The sequence below is a fragment of the Pocillopora damicornis genome, chromosome 4, assembly GCF_964200805.1.
Source record: "Pocillopora damicornis chromosome 4, jaPocDami1.2, whole genome shotgun sequence".
Classification (NCBI taxonomy): domain Eukaryota; kingdom Metazoa; phylum Cnidaria; class Anthozoa; order Scleractinia; family Pocilloporidae; genus Pocillopora; species Pocillopora damicornis.
In genome coordinates, this window is record NC_142673.1 from 20,037,718 (window position 1) to 20,059,923 (window position 22,206).

Consider the following 22,206-nt stretch of genomic DNA (forward strand, 5'->3'; position numbering starts at 1 on the left):
TTTCGTGGGCTCAAGCACCGAAAATTGTTCTGCGAAATGATCCCGCGCTCTTCCAGCTAAAAAGTAAGAAGATGACAGGAAATTCTGTAGTTACCTTTAATGCAGTTACTTCGTAAACTAGAAAAAATACAAAATTCTCTTCTGATCTCATCTTTCTGAAAACAAATATCGATAATGTCGGCCCACGTCGGTAGTCGGTTAATTTTTTTTTCTGCTGGTATCGGTAATTTTTTTCTCGTTTTGTCGGTAGTCGGTAGTATTTTTCGCCCTTTGTCGCTAGTCGGTTGACCCCATCCACACCCTCACTCAAGGTCATATCAGGTTATTTTAGGTATCACTCAAGGTCATTTTGGGTCATTTTAGGTCATTTAAGAAATCACTAAAGGTCATTTTAGGTCATTCCTTGTTTCAGTGACCACCTCAGCAGTCTGCGTTTTTCACTGACCGGAAGTTGAACACGTTATGAGCAATTGTATGGGGAAAGAAATATGGTCGATTTACAACGGTAAATATCCCGAAATTATAACATTTTACTGGTGAAACCTTTAGAACTTACTCAAATCTTGTGTGTCCGTTGTGGTTTCCGGCGTTCTCTGCCGTTTTAAGCTTGTTTTGCCATCACTGTTATTTCGTTTCCCACTCGTAACTGAACACGGGATCACGCAACACGTTACGCTTTCATCAATTAATCGTTTGCTTTTTCTCGAGACGTGAGCTTGGGACGCTTATGGTAGGAATAACTTCACCTAACCCATGAGTTTGTTTGTACTACACATTTGCGGTCCGTCGTTTAATTCTCAGATGTTTGACGGGTTCTCACACCAAAATCAAATTAACGCGTCAGACTCAATGTAAACATGAACATCGCTGACTCAATCTCATTTTGAATCAATTTTCGGAGAGGCCATTTCTTCCCTCTGAGGGTAAAACAACACATCTTTGACAAAACGCGATTTTCTTAAATGATTTAAGTAAACCCTGCGATAGTTAACTGAAGAGAGAATGATGGAAACTTTCTCACGCCGTTCGCTATCATTTGAAAACTTTCTAGGTACAACTCCGTGAGATAACTTCTTTGCCCTTAACACCACGACTGTATTAAACATTCCAAACGATAGGATAGGAAATAACTTGATTTGAATTACAAACTGAAGCTGGTAAAGGGTTTGAATTATTTGCTCCCGCGGCTTCACAGTTACTAGCCCACGTGAAGCGAAGCCTTCATGTAATGCCTTACCGTGTGCCCACGATACTACATCACGGGCGACGAGCAGGGGAAGAAAAAAAAAACCGAAGTACGAGCGGACAGCGGTGAAACAACTTATATATATATATATATGTATATGTATATATATATATATATATATATATATATATATATATATTGTTACCAAAAGGACGTAAAGACAGCAGAGTGGCAATAATTCTTAATAAAGAAACCACAACTTTTAGTTTGCAAGACATGTTTCGACATTCTTATGTCATCTTCAGTTGTAAATGCGATTTTAACGGTTGTACATTTGAATTTATATGAAATTACGTTACAAATTACGTATTGTTTACGTACGATTTGAATATTAAATACGAAAAAACGTGACAAAGCACGTGCTAGATGGGGAAAGAAGGAGAAAAGAAAAATAATGATAATCATAAGAATAATTATTATGATAACAGAATCAAAAGGAAAGAGACAGCTCTAGATGCTTCAATTGCTGATTAAGGATGGGTTTGTCCCACTTAATATGCAATGCCTCTTTGATCTTAATTTCGTATTTCGAAGCGGCAGAATCTAAAATGGTGAAACATTCTGTACCACAAGAGTCGAGACAGGCCTTTGATGATTGTAGGTGCTTGTAAATGTGTGAAGTTTTTTCAGACAAGAGGTGCTCACGAACCCGTGTACAGATGTGGCGAGTGGTCTCACCAATATAACTGGCATTACAGCCAGCACACGAAAATTTATAAACGACACGCGAACGTAGACCTGGTGGTACTGAATCTTTCACACTGAACAAGTTTCTGAGCTTAAACGTATTGAAGACTAACTTAATATCTAAATCAGGTCTACAATAACGTTTCAGTAGTTGCCTTAACTTGGTTTGAGCGATGTCAGAAAACCGCCCAACATAAGGAAGTTTAAAATAATGCGAAGAAGGTTTTCCGGAGTTTAATGTGGCGTTATGCGTGGGAGAAGGATTATAGCTCTTGGCCAGATGCCTGGAGATAATCCTGTCTATGACGCTGGAAGGGAAACAATTTTTCCGTAGCAAGAAAATAAGTTTTTGTACATCCTTGTGGAAACCAACCCAGGAATTATTGATCTTATATACTCTGTCAACCAAAGTTCTTATTAAACCTAATTTGTACATCATAGGAGTGAAGCTAAAATAATTAGTCAGAAGACCAGTAAACGTCTTCTTGCGGTAGACGCTAGTAATTATGGATGGATTGCTGTTGTCAATCAATATGTCTAAGAACGATAATTTCTCATTAATTTCCTTTTCCATTGTGAAGCGAATACTAGGGTGTCTGGTGTTTAAATAATCAAAGAACAATACCGCGTCCTTCTCATTATTGAACAAACAGAAGGTGTCATCGACATAGCGTCTGTAGAAAACAACTTCAGATAATGAATAGTTGTCTAACCAGGTTTTTTCATGATGTCCCATAAAGAGATTTGCAAGTACTGGAGCAAGTGGGGACCCCATGGCAACTCCATCTATCTGATCGTAAAACACTCCCTCAAACAGAAAACCGGTTTCAGTTGTCGCAAAGGCAAAAAGCCTTCTTAGGTCAGCGGCGTTTATCTTAAGACCAGGGTTACCTTGATGAATGTACCTAATCGCAATATCTATGCACTCATCGAGAGGTATACTAGTGAATAAGCTCTCGACATCGAAAGATACCATGAATTTCCCTGAGGTAGATAATTGGTTGATTTCATGTACAAAAGAGAACGTGTCGCGGACGTTGTATTCGTGTGGGACATGTGGCTCGAGAAGATTACAAAGGAATTTAGATAAATTGTAATTGTAGGTACCTATTGAAGATACTATTGGTCGAAAGGGAGGTGTTTCATTAGGTCGTCTAGCCTTGTGCATCTTAGGTAGCCCATAAAACCTGGCTGGTTGAGAACCAACTGGGTAGATTCTCTCATAGGTATTTTTGTCTAAGTGGCCCTTACTTTTAAGTGTTCTCAAAAAACGTTGTAATTTACCTTCCCTTTGTAATGTTGGATCGTTATCATTAACCTTAAACTTGGAAGTGTCACTGATAATAGATAAAATACCCTGTTCGTAGGCTGTTCCTGTCCATGTCCATTGTCATGGACAGGAAAGCCTACGAACAGGGTATTTTATCTATTATCAGTGACACTTCCAAGTTTAAGGTTAATGATAACGATCCAACATTACAAAGGGAAGGTAAATTACAACGTTTTTTGAGAACACTTAAAAGTAAGGGCCACTTAGACAAAAATACCTATGAGAGAATCTACCCAGTTGGTTCTCAACCAGCCAGGTTTTATGGGCTACCTAAGATGCACAAGGCTAGACGACCTAATGAAACACCTCCCTTTCGACCAATAGTATCTTCAATAGGTACCTACAATTACAATTTATCTAAATTCCTTTGTAATCTTCTCGAGCCACATGTCCCACACGAATACAACGTCCGCGACACGTTCTCTTTTGTACATGAAATCAACCAATTATCTACCTCAGGGAAATTCATGGTATCTTTCGATGTCGAGAGCTTATTCACTAGTATACCTCTCGATGAGTGCATAGATATTGCGATTAGGTACATTCATCAAGGTAACCCTGGTCTTAAGATAAACGCCGCTGACCTAAGAAGGCTTTTTGCCTTTGCGACAACTGAAACCGGTTTTCTGTTTGAGGGAGTGTTTTACGATCAGATAGATGGAGTTGCCATGGGGTCCCCACTTGCTCCAGTACTTGCAAATCTCTTTATGGGACATCATGAAAAAACCTGGTTAGACAACTATTCATTATCTGAAGTTGTTTTCTACAGACGCTATGTCGATGACACCTTCTGTTTGTTCAATAATGAGAAGGACGCGGTATTGTTCTTTGATTATTTAAACACCAGACACCCTAGTATTCGCTTCACAATGGAAAAGGAAATTAATGAGAAATTATCGTTCTTAGACATATTGATTGACAACAGCAATCCATCCATAATTACTAGCGTCTACCGCAAGAAGACGTTTACTGGTCTTCTGACTAATTATTTTAGCTTCACTCCTATGATGTACAAATTAGGTTTAATAAGAACTTTGGTTGACAGAGTATATAAGATCAATAATTCCTGGGTTGGTTTCCACAAGGATGTACAAAAACTTATTTTCTTGCTACGGAAAAATTGTTTCCCTTCCAGCGTCATAGACAGGATTATCTCCAGGCATCTGGCCAAGAGCTATAATCCTTCTCCCACGCATAACGCCACATTAAACTCCGGAAAACCTTCTTCGCATTATTTTAAACTTCCTTATGTTGGGCGGTTTTCTGACATCGCTCAAACCAAGTTAAGGCAACTACTGAAACGTTATTGTAGACCTGATTTAGATATTAAGTTAGTCTTCAATACGTTTAAGCTCAGAAACTTGTTCAGTGTGAAAGATTCAGTACCACCAGGTCTACGTTCGCGTGTCGTTTATAAATTTTCGTGTGCTGGCTGTAATGCCAGTTATATTGGTGAGACCACTCGCCACATCTGTACACGGGTTCGTGAGCACCTCTTGTCTGAAAAAACTTCACACATTTACAAGCACCTACAATCATCAAAGGCCTGTCTCGACTCTTGTGGTACAGAATGTTTCACCATTTTAGATTCTGCCGCTTCGAAATACGAAATTAAGATCAAAGAGGCATTGCATATTAAGTGGGACAAACCCATCCTTAATCAGCAATTGAAGCATCTAGAGCTGTCTCTTTCCTTTTGATTCTGTTATCATAATAATTATTCTTATGATTATCATTATTTTTCTTTTCTCCTTCTTTCCCCATCTAGCACGTGCTTTGTCACGTTTTTTCGTATTTAATATTCAAATCGTACGTAAACAATACGTAATTTGTAACGTAATTTCATATAAATTCAAATGTACAACCGTTAAAATCGCATTTACAACTGAAGATGACATAAGAATGTCGAAACATGTCTTGCAAACTAAAAGTTGTGGTTTCTTTATTAAGAGATATATATATATATATGTATAACTAACTGTAACTTTACTGCTCTCTCTATATATATATATATATGCATGCTCACTAGTTTTTCTAGTTTGAGCACTCTGGCATGGCTTAGATGATCCCACATATGTGAGATCACTTGGGGTGGCTATATGGTCTTACCCCCATCCTAGCATCAGCACTGCACTGATGAGGCCCAGAAGGCCGAAACAGTACTGTCTGCAGTTAGTTATATATATGCAGTTAGTTATATATATATAATTGCCCTTAACACCACGACTGTATTAAACATTCCAAACGATAGGATAGGAAATAACTTGATTTGAATTACAAACTGAAGCTGGTAAAGGTAAAGGTATATATATATATATATATATATATATATATATATATATATATATGCAGTTAGTTATATATATATAACTAACTGCAGACAGTACTGTTTCGGCCTTCTGGGCCTCATCAGTGCAGTGCTGATGCTAGGATGGAGGTAAGGCAGTAAAGCCACCCCAAGTGATCTCACACATGTGGGATTACTTAAGCCATGCCAGAGTGCTCAAACTAGAAAAACTAGTGAGCATGCATATATATATATATATATAAATATTATGAGGGGAAAAAAGGACGTAACTACGTTTCCCGACAAGCCTGTTTCGTGAATCGCTTCTTAAACCCCTGAAGAGTGAAGCGATTCACGAAACAGGCTTGTCGGGAAACGTAGTTACGTCCTTTTTTCCCCTCATAATATTTATTCTGCTCTGCTTCAACGTATTGAGCACTGTTCCACGCGGAAATCGACTCGCAAACTTCCTATATATATATATATATATATATATATAGAGAGAGAGAGAGAGAGAGAGAGAGAGAGAGAATATATATAGAGAGAGAGAGAGAATATAGAGAGAGAGAGAGAGAGAGACAGAGACAGAGACAGAGACAGAGACAGAGACAGAGACAGAGACAGAGACAGAGACAGATCATCTGTAGTTGTAATTAACAGTCGCATTGTAAATCCGAAATGTTGACAGTTTACTTGGCTAAATAAAATGTTCAGCAATTCTTCAAAATTGTTGATTGTACATATACCTTTTACTGCTGCAATAAACAATGGAGGCTGATCGGAAAAGGCATAGGTGGTATCCGGAAGCTTGTTGGTCTGAAGCTTGTAAACTAATGCCCTGTTTACACTAATTTAAACAAGTTTCATTGAACGTAATTTTCTTAAACATGGTCTCATAAAACGTGTTATTCAGGAACCTCTTGGCTTAGTTTGCAAAAAAAATTTTCGACGGGCAAAGCTCGTTAAGTGTTGATTAAGGGTACACTGAATAAAATAAGTATTTTTTAAGTATACACAGTGGGATTATCAACGGTTGATAAATTGTGATACATAAACGGGTAATCACCGCAATGGGAAATTCAGGTTTCTAAGCTGAGAAACACGTAAACAGTTAAACAGTAGCTAGTTGTGAATAGTATGTTAGCGACACCAATTCCCTCTATACATTAACCGATTCAATGTTTTCCTTAAAACAGCAATGTCTGAATGTTTATCTAAAGAATTCGTTCAACTGAAAACACCTGAAGAAGGAAACTGGATTTCCCTTGGACGGGCGTTGACAACACATCTCTGCCAAGGCCTTCGCCCCTTTATAAAGAGAGAAACTGAGGCCTTCTACAATAATTTAAGGGCAGCAATTGCAGCTGGAGCGTGCACCTGTGTTTATGATCCGGGAAGGAAACCAAATCAGTACCATGACATGGGAGCCTGCAAATGGGCAAACGCCCTTCAAGGTTACCACCTCGGAAGAAGGCTGAACTGGAAGCAAAGTGATTCCAGTAAATGGGTGGACCCAAATATTGGTCCTTGGGAGATAGTTAAACTTTTCCTCCCAGATGTCGGAATTCATACGGTTATAGAAAGTGTCGATGACTTGGAAATTACCAATATTCTTAACTTAATGTTCTGGTGCAATCATTTCACCGTCCAGCGCCCACTGATAAAAGATGTTCGAGACATTCGAAACACAAAATGGGCTCATGTACTGAAGTTGGAGTTGTCCGAAATAGAAAAGAACGATGCTTTTGACGCAATTGAGGAACTACTCAAAGATCCAGCCCTTGCGAGTGATTTAGATGTCCGGAATGCCCTGCAGGAAATCTCAACTCTGAAAAGCAAAAGAGACGTGCACTTTTGCAGAGCAGAGGTTTTGTACCGTTTTATACAGGTGATTCAAAATGACATCACAGGCCATAAAAATGAAATGAAAATGTTTAAAAAGGAATCAAATAGAAACAGGAAACAACGTAGTCGTGTGGAGGGTCAACTACGAAAGCTCCAAAAAGCCCAACAAAACTTGGAGAAAAAAACCAAAGGTACCATTTCCGTGCCACGCCTCGTTGCTTACCGTTTGCTTAACATTGGATGTTACCTGGTCAGAGGTGCTACAGCTATAAGGCAAAAGCCGGTCGGTACTTTGATGATGTTCTTGGTCTTTTTTTGTTTCATTTGCAATTTAGACGACAAGTCATATGGGGATGGTGAGTTATTATTATATGTTGTCTTTTTAGCTTTGTTGGTATGAAAGTTCAGTAAACGTCACTGTTAGCTATCTCCTTGGACAACGTTAGCATTTCGTATGCAACAAGTGAATGATATAAGCAAAAGAAATAAAGTCAATCAGCCCATGAAATAAAAGCATACTCATCTATTTATGTTAAAGGATGTCCAGCTGAAGATGTCAGTGTTCCATTCGACACCAAAGAGTTCAACCTGACCGACTACTTAGCTGGGGCTCGAGAAAACTTCATTGGTCGTCGATGGTTATATAATGAGATAGAAAACGCCCTCCATCCCCCGAGTACTCTCTCTGGCGTCATGATTGTCGGAGATCCAGGGGCTGGTAAGTCTGCATTAGCTGCCCAATTGGTTTGTTCCCGTTCATCAAGTCGCACTATCCATGAACATATATTGGGATACCATCTTTGCAAACATTCTGACAAAAATACACAAATTGCTGGCAAATTTGTTCGTAATTTGGCAGAAATGATAGCTCGGAGAATCCCAGAATATGGTTACATTGTCTCGAACAGCTCCTATATTCTGAGATCACTAAATACTGATTGTGTAGGCATCCAGGATCCTGTAGGGTGCTTCGAACAAGCAGTTTTGTCACCCCTGAAAAGCCTGACAAATGTACCTAAGGAGAATTGGTATATTGTCATAGATGCTCTGGATGAATGTCTCACACAGACAGAAACAAGTCATAGCATCGTTTATTTGCTCAACAATAAGCTTCCTCGGTTTCCATCTTGGCTGAAACTTGTGTTGACATCCCGTAATGAATCGAGTGTATCTTTAAATTCAGGTAGCATCGCCAAGTTAAGCATCAATCCTGAAGATTCTCGAAATATCGAAGACATCGAACTGTTTTTGACCACTAGGTTTTATCGAGATGGTCCACTACTTTATAGAGTGAAGACCTGGTTCGGTGAGAGCAGCGTAGAAAACACTGCGAAACTGATCTCTGCCTTGTTACGTAAAAGTCAGGGAAATTTCCTGTTTGTTAAGGAGATGATTCATCACTGGGAGACCACAAGAGTCAAACGAAATGATCCTTATGCACTGCCTGGAACATTAGGTGAATTGTACCACAGTTATTTCGAAAGATTATACGATACAAGAGAGCATTTTAAACCTGTGCGTCGGGTGTTAGAATTACTTGTATCAACGTTTCATCCAATGACACAGCGTGAAATTTTTGACGTAATCAAGATGAATGAAAAACAACTGGAAGAAGATTACGATTTTCGAGATCGAATGAAAGAACTTGGGCATTTTGTACGATATGGAAAGAATAACACATTGACGTTGTATCACTTGTCTCTAACCGAGTGGCTTACAGGTAACAGCAATAAAAATGGCCCATTTTATGTCAGCAAAAAGAAAGGTCACGAAGTCTTTTGTGACTATTACCTTCGGCTTATTAGTGATGGAGGTAAATCTGCGCTGTCAAAATATATTCTTACTTTGGCGCAACACATTGCCTGTGGCGGTTGGAGGGAGGCATATGTTAAAGAATTTCTCAATTTTCCTTCACACGTTGTCAATTCATCAGACTCAGGAAACAGTAGGACGTTACTGCACCATGCTGCTACGATCAATAGCACAGATGTATTAGAACTATTGCTACGCCATTTTAGTTGCATAGACTGTGCTGATAAGCGTGGAATAACACCTGCATTTTTGGCGGCCGAGCACGGACTTGTTGAAAATCTGGTTCTATTGGTGAAGAGAGGAGCTAGAGTAAATCGTAAAACAAAGTCAGTAAAGACCAAAAATATCCTGAATGGTATAGACGCATATAAGATACACGACTCTTATATTCCTTTTTCTGAAATTAAATCAAAATTTTGGGGGGCCACCATGCTTTACGTTGCTGCTCACGGAGGCCACCTGGAGGTTGTTAGGTTCCTTCTTGACAATGGAGCATTCATTTCGACGGAAAGCGATGTTCATCTAACAGCACTTCAGGTTGCTGCTGAGAATGGACATGTAGAGGTTGTTAAGACTCTTTACAAATCCGGTGGAGTTGCAGATCAGACTGCTCTACATCATGCAGTCGTAAACAACAGGCTGGACGTTGTAAAATACCTTTTACAAATCGGTGTCAAGGATAAATGCATAAGATGTGATGGATCTCTCTACTGGCTGAAGACAAAACACCGTTATCAAAGCCAAGTTAGGTTAGAAAACTTTTCTTTTCCCATCAACAAACACTGCGAATCAAGCTATAAATCAGCTAATGGCCCGCTGATAGACGATGAATGCATTAAACGTGATGCTGTATCCAAACACATTGAATTCGGCGAACTGTTCGACGACAAACATCTAATTTTCTGTAATACTGCGCTCCATGCAGCAGTCTCCTTAGGTCATAAGGCAATAATCGAGGAGCTCGTCTCACGAGGCAAATGGGTGTTAGCGTGTCGTGATTACTCAGGAAGGACACCACTGCACGAGGCCGTACGAAAGAACAATACAGAATTAGTCAAATTTCTGCTCTCGACAGATGAAACAAAGATACATTCAACATGTGATCGATGGCAGGACATTCAGCCACATACTGAAACAGGGCGTAGTTTGGTGCTGAGCTATAAAGAGTCCAGTGAATACCACGGCGATGTATGCCACTGCGGATATACCCCCCTCCATCTGGCTGCGCGCTATGGATATCGGAAAGTTGCTCTTACTCTTTTGGAGAACAAAGCAGGTGTTGGAGTTAAGGACTGCTCTGGTGCAACGCCACTTCATGTGGCTGCTTGTCATAATCACCAGAATATCATATATATTCTTTTGAAACTCGGTACTGACATTAATAGCCGATCATTTAATGGTTCGACACCCATTCACAGTGCTGCAGCATGTGGTGCTATTGAGGCAATTAGCCAGTTAATTTACCATGGAGCAAACATTAACCAAATCGATGACAGCGGGCTCACGCCTTTGCATTATACCATACGAAATATGACTTCAAATCAACTTGATCGACGACTTCTTGTGAATTCGACGAGTGACGAAAACTTACTGCATCTGGTAACGGTTGACCGTAGAGGCCGTCTTGCTAGTTTTTATAAGGAGGGAATCTACTGGAAGAACACAGATCTTTATCAGTGGTTAGATGCCTTCATTCATTTGATCCTACTCGGTGCTGATATGAATGCTGCTGACAAATTAGGTCGATCAGCATTGCACATAGCAGCTGAAAACGGTTTGGCTGACGCAGTTAATGTTCTTTTGCAAAGAAGAGCGAAGCTTGAAATGCACGACGGGTTGAAGAGAACACCATTGGAAGTGGCAATCGAAAAGGCCAGAATACTACCTGAGCATTCGCGCGTAATCCTTCATGAGAAGAACTTTCAGGCCTTGCGTGGATATTTGCAAGATCATGATTTGGTCGTACACCTTCTTCTCTCGTCCGGTGCTTCATTTACAAAGTGTAATAGCTCCGGCGAAAACCTATTACATCGCGCTCTCCTCAATAAACAGCCATATATTGCACAGCTGCTACTTTTAAAGGGAGCCAACATGAACTGTAAGGATAGTTTAGGACGAACTCCTCTTGTGGCTTTTCTTCATAATGGTGGAGATTGGCCATTGGTAGATGCGATCTTCTTGAAAGGCTTCATGAAGATTAAGTGTGGAAAGCCATTCAACACATCTTTCTTTCATTTAATGTGTTATTTCTCTCCAAAGCTTGAGGATAACAACTTTTTTCAACAAATCTCGTGTGATGATCGAACATGTTCAAAAGAGAGTTCCTTAGAAAAAGCTGTTGAAAGGCACCGTTTGAAGTACAAAGTAATCGATTCTTGTTTGGATGCCGAAGGATTTACACCTTTACACAGAGCTGCTCAGGGTGCCAACAAAGTTGCTGTTCGTAACCTCATAAAAAATGGTGCCGATGTGTCCTTACAAAGCCCACAGGGACATGACGCCCTCACGCTAGCCATTCTTCATGGTGGAAGTAATTTATGGCCTTTGAAGAGAACTCAAGTTGAACAACTAAAAATGAATGAAGCTTCTGATGTGGCTTTAGAACTACTTCGTTACAAAATGAAAAGTGACTTCCAAATTGTGTGTGACTCCAGCAAATCTGAACTGACTTTGTATCATTTGGCAGCCTCTCGTGGGCTATTGAAATTTATTAAGGAGATCTTCAAGGAAGGTGAACTTCATAGGTTAAATGTTGATTGCCCAAACAAGGACGGAATTACTCCAATGTACTTGGCCAAACTGTACAGTAGTAATACGATCGGAATTGACCTTTACAACCCTTGGGCTGAAGTTGTACAGTTTATTGAGAACCTGGGAGGTCAAATACAGTATCCAGACAGAGATGCTGAACTACATTTGATCTACAACCGGTTGTATGGTTGGATTCCAACGGGCTTCAAACTGAATCCTAGGCCTGACGTTCGCAGTTTTGTCATTCGACTTTTATCTACTTACAAGAATTACACATCAATGGACTGCAGACCCAAATCAGAAGTAGTCCCAGTTATCAATGAGATTGGTAACCCCTCTTTAACATTGAAAATTTCAAAAGAGCTATTAAGCCAGCTAGAACTGCTTAATCGCCAGGGCTCTTTTGTGAACATTGTGACACTTGCTTTACGGGATTTGAATATTTGTCAGAAGGTATATCAGGCATTCTATTATTCCTTTTCGAAATGTACAAGACACTCGGATCCTGCAGTGTTCCGGTTCAAGCTTCCACTCGAAATCAAGTTGTACCACATAAACTCACTTCTTTACCATTTAATGATGATTTGGCATAAGGAAGTATTCCAACACTTTGCATGTGTTAAGATAGTCTTCGATAATAATCGGCCATTTTTCCAGAATGACAGAAAATCTAAACAACTTATTGAGCGGTATGAAAACAGCATTCCGCTTTGGTATCTGCGAACAATTTGTTTATGGTTGCACATTGGATTTGGTTCCCATTACGTTCATCATTCAACCAACGCTAATTACCTAGAGTTCAACGCATATTTTTCCAAGCATCAAAGCTTCGCATTGAAGCGCATGGGATGGACTGTTGATGACGAGAGTAATCCTCATGTTTGGCCGTTAGAATTTCTAGTTAAATTTTCCTTCGACCTCTATCGTAAGTACGACTATATAAAGATTCTTAATGTTGGACTTGAACCAAAAACTCGAATTTCTTTGCTTACAGACAAATTAAGGAAAATACTTTTAGTATCAAGAACTCGTTTTAAGCCCCCGTCAAGATTTCTTTGACACTTAGACTGTATAATTGATCGTTTCAACCATATATTAAATTGGTTAAGAATTTCAATGTTAAACATCAAATTTGACAAATTTAAGCGACTCTTTCCCGTCTAGTAAATTTTATTGTAACATGTCTCCATCAGTATCTTACAGCAGCGTTGTAAGCTGAACAAACAAGAGATAGCAGTCTTGAATCTGCACAGAGATTGTGATACTTTTAGCTGAAATAAATAAAAATAGAATAATGAAACTAGAAAAAAAACGTATATATTTGATGTTCATTTCCCCCCTCCCTCAGATTTCTAAATATATACCCTACCTCCAGTTCTCATGGAGACAATTTCATTTATTATAGGGTGAATAGTTAGATCGCAAGGTAATCGCGAGATACATGGGGGGGGGGGGGAAGGGGGGTTCTGATTGGTTCTCTCGTTGTCAGAATATTACTATACGGACTGTTTCCACAGAAGTCCTCTTGAGCCATTTATGTTTGCTCTCGAAAGACGGCAAATTCAAATTTACAACTGCGAAAAGAATGGCGTAGATACTCTTACTCTGCACAGGAACTACGTAGAGATTCATAATTTACAGAGCTTACCACGAAGAAGACGAAAACTCAACTTATTACCCTGAACACAAGATAAATTTTGATCCAGAAAGTGAAAAAGGAACGAAAAGAAGCCTGAGAACTTTCTCCATTTTCGTTACAAAGAAATCCCACAAAAGGAAAGAGGGGATGGAGTTACATATCGGCTTTTTCATTGATAAAAATTTCAAATATGACACGGAGAAGCTTTGGTTCTTTTTTAGTTGGTTCTATATTTTCATCATTCTCATTTTTAACAAAGTTTCATAATTCGTTAGGGGGCAATCTGACTGCAAGGGAAGCGAGAGGAGAATAAAAATGAGAGCCTGAGGGTGTTATGTAGTCTTATCTATCTTATCTAGCGCAATGGTGTTCGAGCTTTCAAAACAGTACGATTGACATGAATTCGTTAGGAGCTGATAAATTCTCTTAATTAATTCTCCGCCTTTTCAGTTAATTGCGGGAAATGCGCGCTGAAAGTACACTGGAAGTACACTGGAAGTACACTGTTTCAAAAAAAGATCAACATTTATGCATCAGCTTGAATCTTTCGCTGCAACATACTACGATGAAAGAAAACGGTTTAGAGATTTCAACGGTCGAGATGCACGTAGGAGATTTTAAAGTACCTACTATGCGTGATGAATTAATTTACTGAGAATTTACCCCCAAGCCTCGTTTGCATTTAAGTATCCGTGACTCTTTGTTACTTTCTTGATGTTTTCATGAAGGTGCTCTTTAGAATTAAGTGTAGGTGCAAGAATTTGTATTATTTTTTTTTTGCTGTTGTTGTTTCATAGTTTCGTGTTAGGTGTTTAGTTTCTCGTCTTCATGAGTGTCCTTTGTCAGTTACCAGTTTTGTACTTGTTATATTTTTTTACTTGCATATCATATATATTCTGTTCGCGCGTAATTTATTTGGTTAGTTGTCTAGTTTGCGGATCATATCGTGCTTTGAGTTTAATTTTTTCGTCTTTTGGTTTGGTCCCATTTGTCTTGTAAGTGTCCTTGTTTATTTCGCTTTGTCATTTTCCAGTACTTTCACTCATACGTTGTAAGATATTTTATGCTCATTCACATGTTTGTAATTTTGTTATTTTCAGTTACCATGTTCAACAATGTGACCTGTTGAGTTTATTAAATTTTCGATGAACGGATGTTTGTTCTAGTAAAGTTTGAATACGAGTGATTAGCGTTTGCAGCTATATTAAGTGTTCTGGGCTGAGGGTGGAATTACGTACTTCGACGTAAACATGCATAAGGCCTATGACAAACGGTATTTGGACACTGAGTCAAGTACAATAATGACAAATTTGTGTTTATAAAATTCCTTTGGAAACCGCAGGCAGCAGACTCGACTTAAAGTAGAGAGAGGAAAAAATGAACAATATATTTCCCGTTCTGTAGGGTGAAAAACTGCGATCCTGGCCTTGAAAATGCTACCCTTAGCCCTAAAGACCTCTGTTACAGTTTTAAATTTACGGACCTCCCAGCCGGCAAGTAAAATGTATTTATACTGCTGATTAAGTATAATATGAGAGAGAGAGAAATAGAAGCGAACAGAGTTTGATTTTTAGGTCTGTTTTCCGTGAATCAAACATTACTAATGCTTGCCCGTATTCAGGAAATAGAAAGGATAAAAAGAAATGTGTCACAAAGCGCAAGGACGAGTCGGGGCGGGGGCAAATCAAGCGAAACAGCATGTGATTCATGGCTTGATTTAGGCATTGGCAGCCCCATTTCCCATCCATTTTACAAACAGCATCGAGCATACACAAATTGAAATATGTACGAAGTGGTTTTGATAAATATCCATGCAGGACAAAACGTTTGGGACACTGTCATCTTCACAGGTAAATAGCAATTCCATGCATAACCCCTGAGGATGGACTTCATTTTTGGATTGGGGGGGTTGGGGTTGGGGAGAATCCTCTCAAGATTGTTTTCGGGATTTAAAAATGATTGGACTTGTGCTGTGTTTGCCTGAGGGTAAAATGGCGTTGTTGTAAAAGTTGTACTCAGCCCAGATCAAGTTCAATTATGGATTAAAACACGAGACCCTGGTTCCAATCCAACGTCAAGAATTTTAAGATAATCATATTGAGGGTACATCCCCATGGCAAATTTAATGATGAACTCGGCTGGCCAATATTAAAAAAAATCGACTTATCCATTGGCTACTTGTTTTCCATCCCATTCGCTTTCTTATAAAGTCTGGATAGTACCGGTATCCGATCTCACCGCTATTGTATTTATTAGAGAAAATTGGGTTAAAAGTCCTGAAATTTCGTTTAGTTGGACGTCATGACAGATCGTACCTAAGTGGTTTAGCAGCAAGTTATCTTCATACTGTCTAACAAGTGTTTGAATGTACCTCTTATCTACGAAATACGGTCCGTATTTGGAAAAAGCAATTTTGTAACAAGGTAACAAACCAAATCTTTCCTCATGCCAGGTTCTAATAATATAAAATAGTCTCAATTCTAACTCGGAAAATTTTAACTCACCATATGCATGGCTAGAAGCAAAATATTTGTGCGACCATAAAAATACCCTCATAAGTTTATTTACGCAGACACGCAGAGTTTGGTATCCTTTGCTGAAAACCTCGACGTTTTGAAAGCAGAAATTGCTGGATTAATTCTACAAAAATTTCAAATTTACGATGTCCAAAACGAAACTCAAGTCTGTGTGAAATTATAGAATCACAACTCGTAGAAGTCGTATGCCCATGAGCAAGAGACAAAAACTCGGCGAAGAAATCACGAAATCCGGGTCTTAAATTCACCTCTGCTTCCTTCGGAATCGAGTCGTACAACCTGTAATAGATGACATTGTATTCGGCATGTCTACTTGGATACTGCATCTGACCCCCTAGATTCTCAATAAACTCCACAACCTCGGTCCACGGGTTTGAATTTGTAAACACATCACTACCCTCGCGGTTGCTCGATAGCTTCGCTAAGTACATAGGTGTTATTCCATCTCTGTTAGGACAATCAACATCTAACTAATGGAAGTCTTTATCTTTGAAGATCTCCTTAATAAAGTGTAGAAGGCCTCGAGAGGCTGCCAAGTGGTATAGAGTCAGCTCGGCTTTACTGGAGTCACATATGATTTGAAAGCCACATGTTTTCATTTTATAGCGAAGGAGGTCCAGCGCCACAAGAGAAGCTTTGTAAAATTTCAAGTGACCATATTGGTCGGAAAACCACCATGAGGTATTCCCAGCATGGAGAAGAGCTAGTGTCAAAGCATCGTACCCATCTGGGCTAAGCGAACTCTGGTTTGCACCGAGCCTTATGAGGTTGGAAACAGCAACTATGTTTGCTCCTTGCGCTGCTCTGTGTAAAGGTGTAAATCCTTCAGCATCTAGACAGGAATCGATTAGTTTGTACTTCAAAGGGTGATTTTCAATTGCTGTGAATAAAGGTCCTGTTTTAGAAAAGCACGAGTTATCGTTACCAGAGATTTATTGGAAAAAATTGTCATCTATCATGCTCGGAGGGGTATAACAAATCAAATGTAACTCAGAGGTATTGAATGGCTCTCCACACTTTATATCAACTGAAGCATTAAACCGTTTAAGGACCACGTCTACCCAGTCACCACCAACTTGAAGGTAAGTTAGGAGAGGTGTCCTTCCTTGGTTATCTTTACAGTTGACACTTGCTCCTTTAAATGGCAGAAGCTGAACGTTGAGCAGCCGATTTTTCATAATAGCATGGTTTAGCAAGCTCACCCTAGAATGATTACAATTTGCCAATGACGCTCCAGATGAGAGAAGAAGATATACCACCATTTCGTGATCACTTAGATATTTTTGAAGCTGATCTATGGTATCTCCAGTCAAAAACATCCATTGCTTTGGTTCCACTGCGACGTTCTTGATAGCTGCTGCCAGTGGTGTTTCACCAGACTTATCAAAACGTCAAGCTGTGACTTTTCTTGCATGAGGACGTTGACAGCGTCGGCCAAACCATTTTTAGCAGCCAAATACAGCACCGACCGACCATGTAAATCGACTGCATTTACATTGGAACCGAGTATCATCAAATTGATAAATACATCCAGCCACTGGAAAAAGTTTGTGTTCCTTACGTAGTTCTTATCATCATCGTAAAACTTTGCAAGCCTGGGATGACCACTGAAATGGTTAGAATGTACGTCAAGGATACAATAATGCAATGCTGAGAGGTTATTGTCATCAGCTGCATCAAGGATCGCTCCATGGTAAACTAACTGGTCAGTTACCTCCAAAGCCCCACATGCTGCAGCACTATGAAGAGGCGTCGATCCGTTCAAAGTTTTGCTACTAATGTTAGCACCGAACTTAACAAGGACCCTCACCACATGTCGGTGATTATGGCAAGCGGCTATATGAAGTGGAGTCACTCACAGAAAGTCTTTGGCCCCAACCACTGCCCTGTTTCGTAGGAGATCAATGGCAACTTCCCAGTGTCCATACCTAGCGGCTAAGTGGAGAGGTGTGTATCCACGAGGGCATTTATCTTTTTTATATTCCATCAATTCTGCGTCACTCATAATTAAAAGATTGTCATAGAAACTGTCATATTGATAATCTTCGTAATCGCATGTTAATTCTATTTCTGTCTGATCTTTCTTAAGCAGAATAGTCACTATTTCCCTGTTATTTCTTCTAGCAGCTTCGTGTAATGGTGTTCTTTCTGAATGATCCTTACACGCTAGTTGTCAGGATCATTCAGACTAATTGTCTTTAGATATAAGCTCCTTGACTACCTTATTATGGCCTGAAGATATTGCTGTGTGGAGCGCAGTTTCGCAATAGATTACATGTTTATCATCCAATAACTCACCATACGAGACTTCAGCGTACTCTTGGATGTCATTAAAAACGTGGAGAAAAATAGTTGTTTTTCTAACTCTAGACTGTAACCGGTGCATTTCCGACTTAAACTAATAAAAAGAGCCATCACATCTCATGCATGTATCCTTGACACCCATACCCAAAAGATATTTTACCACATCTAACTTGTTGTTTTGTGCTGCATGATGAAGAGCAGTTTGATCGGCCACTTCACCCGCCTTATGTAATTCTTTCACAACTTCTAAATGTCCTTTCTCAGCGGCTATCTGAAGTGCCGTTAGGTTGACCTCGTTTACTACGGAAATAAAAGCTCCGTTGTCTAGAAGGAAATTAACAACCTTCAGATGGCCTGCATGAGCTGCAGCGTGAAGCATAGTGGCTCCCCTAAAATTTAATTTCGATTCCAAAACTAAATCGGGAATGTTACGGTAACTTTCGAAATCCAGCGACGAAAGCGATTTTGTTTTTAGATTAACATTGGCTCCTTTCTTCACCATTAACGCAAGATTGTCTACAAGTCCATGCTCAGCCGCTAAAAATGCGGGTGTTTTTCCAAAATTATCAACGGAATCCATGTCATTACAGTGGCGCAATAGAAGCTCAAGCACGTCTGTGTTATTAATGGTGGCTGCAAGGTGCAAAACCGTCCTATTACTTTCAGGGTTCGACGAATTGACAACCTGAGTAGGATATCTGAGAATTTTTTCTACGTATACCTCCTTCCAACCGCCGTAAGCGATGTGTTGCGCCAATGGGAGACTGTATTTCAATAACGCACGCTTACCTCCCTCGGTAACACCTTTAACGTAAAAATCACAAAGTGTATTGTGTCCTATTTTCCTACTTACGTAAAATTTCTCATTTCTACCATTGTCGCTTGTAAGCCATTCGGTTAAAGACAAGTGATACAGCGTTACTGTATTATCCTTTCTGTATCTCGGAAAATGTCCCAGCCCCTTCATTCTGTTTTGAAAATCATACCCTTGTTCCAGGTTTGCCCCCTGAACTCTAAGAACGTCAGTAATTTCTTTCGGCGTAAGTGGCTGAAAAGTTGCCACGAGTAATTCTAAAATCCGTCCCACAGGTTTGAAATGTTCCTCTCCACGGTATAATATTTGGAAGTAATTATGATACAACTCTTCTAACGTTTCAGGCAATGCATACAGATCACTTTTTATATTTCTTGAAGCTTCCCAGTGACGGATCATTTCTTTAACAAACAGGAAATTTCCCTGACTTTTGCTTTACAAAAGAGAAATCAACCTGGCTGTGTTTTCTCGGCTTACATCACCAAACCAAGCTTTAATGCTTAGAAGCAAAGGAACATTCTGATAAAATCGAGTAGTCAAAAACAGTTCAATATCTTTAGTGTTTCGAGAGTCTTCAGGGTCAATGATTAGCTTCTTTATACTCCTTTGAGTACAGGAAAAGAACGATTGATTACAAGATGTCATCGCAAGCTGCAGCTAAGATGGAAAACGAGAGAGTTTGTTTTTGAGCAAATATATGATACCTAGTCTAGATTCTTCTTTTGTGAGACATTCATCGAGAGCATCAATCACTTAATACCAATTTACTCTAGAGTACTTTTCTTAAGGCTTTTCAACGGTGACAAAACTGCTCGTCCAAAACTATCGATCGGACCTTGATTGTTCACACAGTAAGTATGTAGTAAACGCAGAATGTTCGAGATGTCGGAGACAAGGAAACCTTATTTCATGCAGGATTATCTGTGCTATCATCCCAGCTAAAATTACGAAAAAAATTGCCTGCACTTTGCGTATTCTTTTCAGAATGTTTACACATATAATATCCCGTTCATGAATGGTGAGACTGGATGTAGGGGAGCAAACTGACCGGGCAGACAGGACAGATTTTCCAGTTCCTGGATCTCCGATTATCAGAACTCTAGTTATGTTATCTTCTTGAGCCGGCGAATGGTCGAAAACAGAATCCAGCTCTTGATAAAGCCAACTGCGACAGATAAACTCTTCTTTTGCAATATTTAAGTAGTCAGACTAACTAAACTCTTTTGTGTCAAATGGGACACTCAGATTTTCGAATGGGCAGCCTGCGAAAACATATTAAGTATTTATTGGATGAGCGTGAGCATAATATTATGAATTATCAGTGCTGAGGTCTGAGGTATCACAATTTATGATAATTCATGAATCCAGTGATTATTTTATTATAAATTTTTAAACACGCTGAAAAAGAAAACACTTTTATCTGAGTTTGCAAAAGTTTGAGAACACTTGCCATCGCGCAGAATGCCTACTGTTCACGAGACATTTACTTGCAGTAGCGAAAAAATTTTAGATCGGTAATATTAGCGGCGAAAGATATTCTGCAGAGCTTTGATTGGTCGAAGATTACGCGCTCATTACTCCTCAGGGAATATTGCTTAAGCTCATTAACTGTCAAGGCGGAGCTACGAAACAATTGCTTAGAAAGTTATTGTTTATGCTATTGTTGGAAGAATATCACACATTACGTGCGTGTGTGTTACAACCTGGAATAGCGTTCGATTTTGAAACCGTCCGGTACATATTCATCTATTTCTTTATTTAACTCAACAAACGCTTTGGTTCTATCACTACCCGTGTAGGATTTGATTTTCATTGGAAAAATCCACCTGCACAGTTTTTCTACAATAGATAGGATGTTATGAGGTCTGTTAATCACTCTGACACTTGTTTCTTCGAAACAAAACAAAAGTCACACACGAGGCAGCCAGTTAAAGAGAGCAACTCGCGTGCCTTTAGTCTACTCGTCGTGTTTGAGCAAAACAGCTGCACGCTGGTTGGCTCCCGTGCGGGTTCTCTTTGTCTGCGTCTCACAAGGTTTTAGTTCGCCTTTTTCTTTTGGGGAGTAAACGACTACTACACAGGGTAACAAAAAAACATTGTCTTGCGCTAGACATTATCTTCTGTAAAGTGTTTACCATTGTGGGTAAGTCTCTGACCCTCTGAATTGTATAACTCGGCGGTCTTTTCTTCAACTGTGGTCGAAAGGTCGTTTTTCTCTTTCGTCACCTTTGCCAATACATCACTTGGTGTTAGCGCGATCTCCTCGGGGTTTATTGTAATTTTAACCCACGTCTCGGCTCGTACTTTTTGCCTCTGTTTACCGCTTGTAATTGAGTCCATCTTGCGTTTAAATCTCCTTATATTTTCGCTGACTGTGCGACCATCGCGATCGCAGGAGGATTCATTAAGCTTGTAGCCGAGAGGCAGGATGCTCGCCTGGAGCAAATCGAATACTCTACGAGGCAGACAGTAAAACACTCTCCATTTCCAGGCTGCTTCACCGCTCATTTGAATAATGTACACTGGATTGCTTTCCTCAAGAAAAGGTGGAACTACTTGTAGAAGATGAGGGTGGATCGGGGGTTCTATGAGCTCTGGAAAGAGCTCCCGATCACGATCATTTTTTGAGAGGTTTTCTTGAATAAGCCATTGTTTAGTTTTGACAGCCATTGTTATTCAAGCGTGGGCTGAAAACATGCAATAGTGTCGAACTCGAAACGCGCCATTTTCGAAAGGAACTTCGACTACAGATTTTAAAACTGCGAGGAATAGTGGTTGTCGTTCGCCAGTTTTCCAAGTTAAAACGGATTCTTTTTCAGGAAAGATCCATCTTCTATTTCCCGCTCTTGGGTTTTTGGAAGCCGGTTTGAGTTTTTGAAAAATCGCTTTTGAACTCGGCCTTCATACTAAAAATGTCCGTTTTTTTGTCATTTTTAAAGGCTCAGGAATAGTCC

The 22,206-nt window shown here is 39.6% G+C and overlaps 4 protein-coding genes across 4 annotated transcripts; 2 read left to right on the top strand and 2 right to left on the bottom strand.

Moving 5' to 3' along the window:
• Positions 1 to 1,384: 1,384 nt before the first annotated feature.
• On the bottom strand, positions 1,385 to 3,101 carry LOC149047182 (uncharacterized). Its single transcript, XM_089204226.1, has one exon. The coding sequence runs from the start codon at positions 3,099 to 3,101 to the stop codon at positions 1,677 to 1,679; it is 1,425 nt and encodes a 474-aa protein (XP_089060352.1). The 3' UTR covers positions 1,385 to 1,676.
• Positions 3,102 to 3,313: 212 nt separating this feature from the next.
• On the top strand, positions 3,314 to 5,212 carry LOC149047183 (uncharacterized). The gene has a single exon (XM_089204227.1). It carries the CDS (start codon positions 3,314 to 3,316, stop codon positions 4,961 to 4,963), a length of 1,650 nt encoding a protein of 549 aa, XP_089060353.1. The 3' UTR covers positions 4,964 to 5,212.
• A 1,536-nt stretch (positions 5,213 to 6,748) lies between these two features.
• On the top strand, positions 6,749 to 13,270 carry LOC113665579 (uncharacterized). Its single transcript, XM_027181298.2, has 2 exons — positions 6,749 to 7,751; positions 7,934 to 13,270. The coding sequence occupies exons 1-2, from the start codon at positions 6,749 to 6,751 to the stop codon at positions 13,015 to 13,017; spliced, it is 6,087 nt and encodes a 2,028-aa protein (XP_027037099.2). The 3' UTR covers positions 13,018 to 13,270.
• A 2,887-nt stretch (positions 13,271 to 16,157) lies between these two features.
• Positions 16,158 to 21,922, bottom strand: LOC113665578 (uncharacterized). The gene is given in 6 exon segments (XM_089204228.1): positions 16,158 to 17,521; positions 17,524 to 20,017; positions 20,020 to 20,160; positions 20,163 to 20,260; positions 20,263 to 20,514; positions 21,388 to 21,922. Coding segments are annotated over 6 exon segments (4,884 nt in total).
• Positions 21,923 to 22,206: the final 284 nt, after the last annotated feature.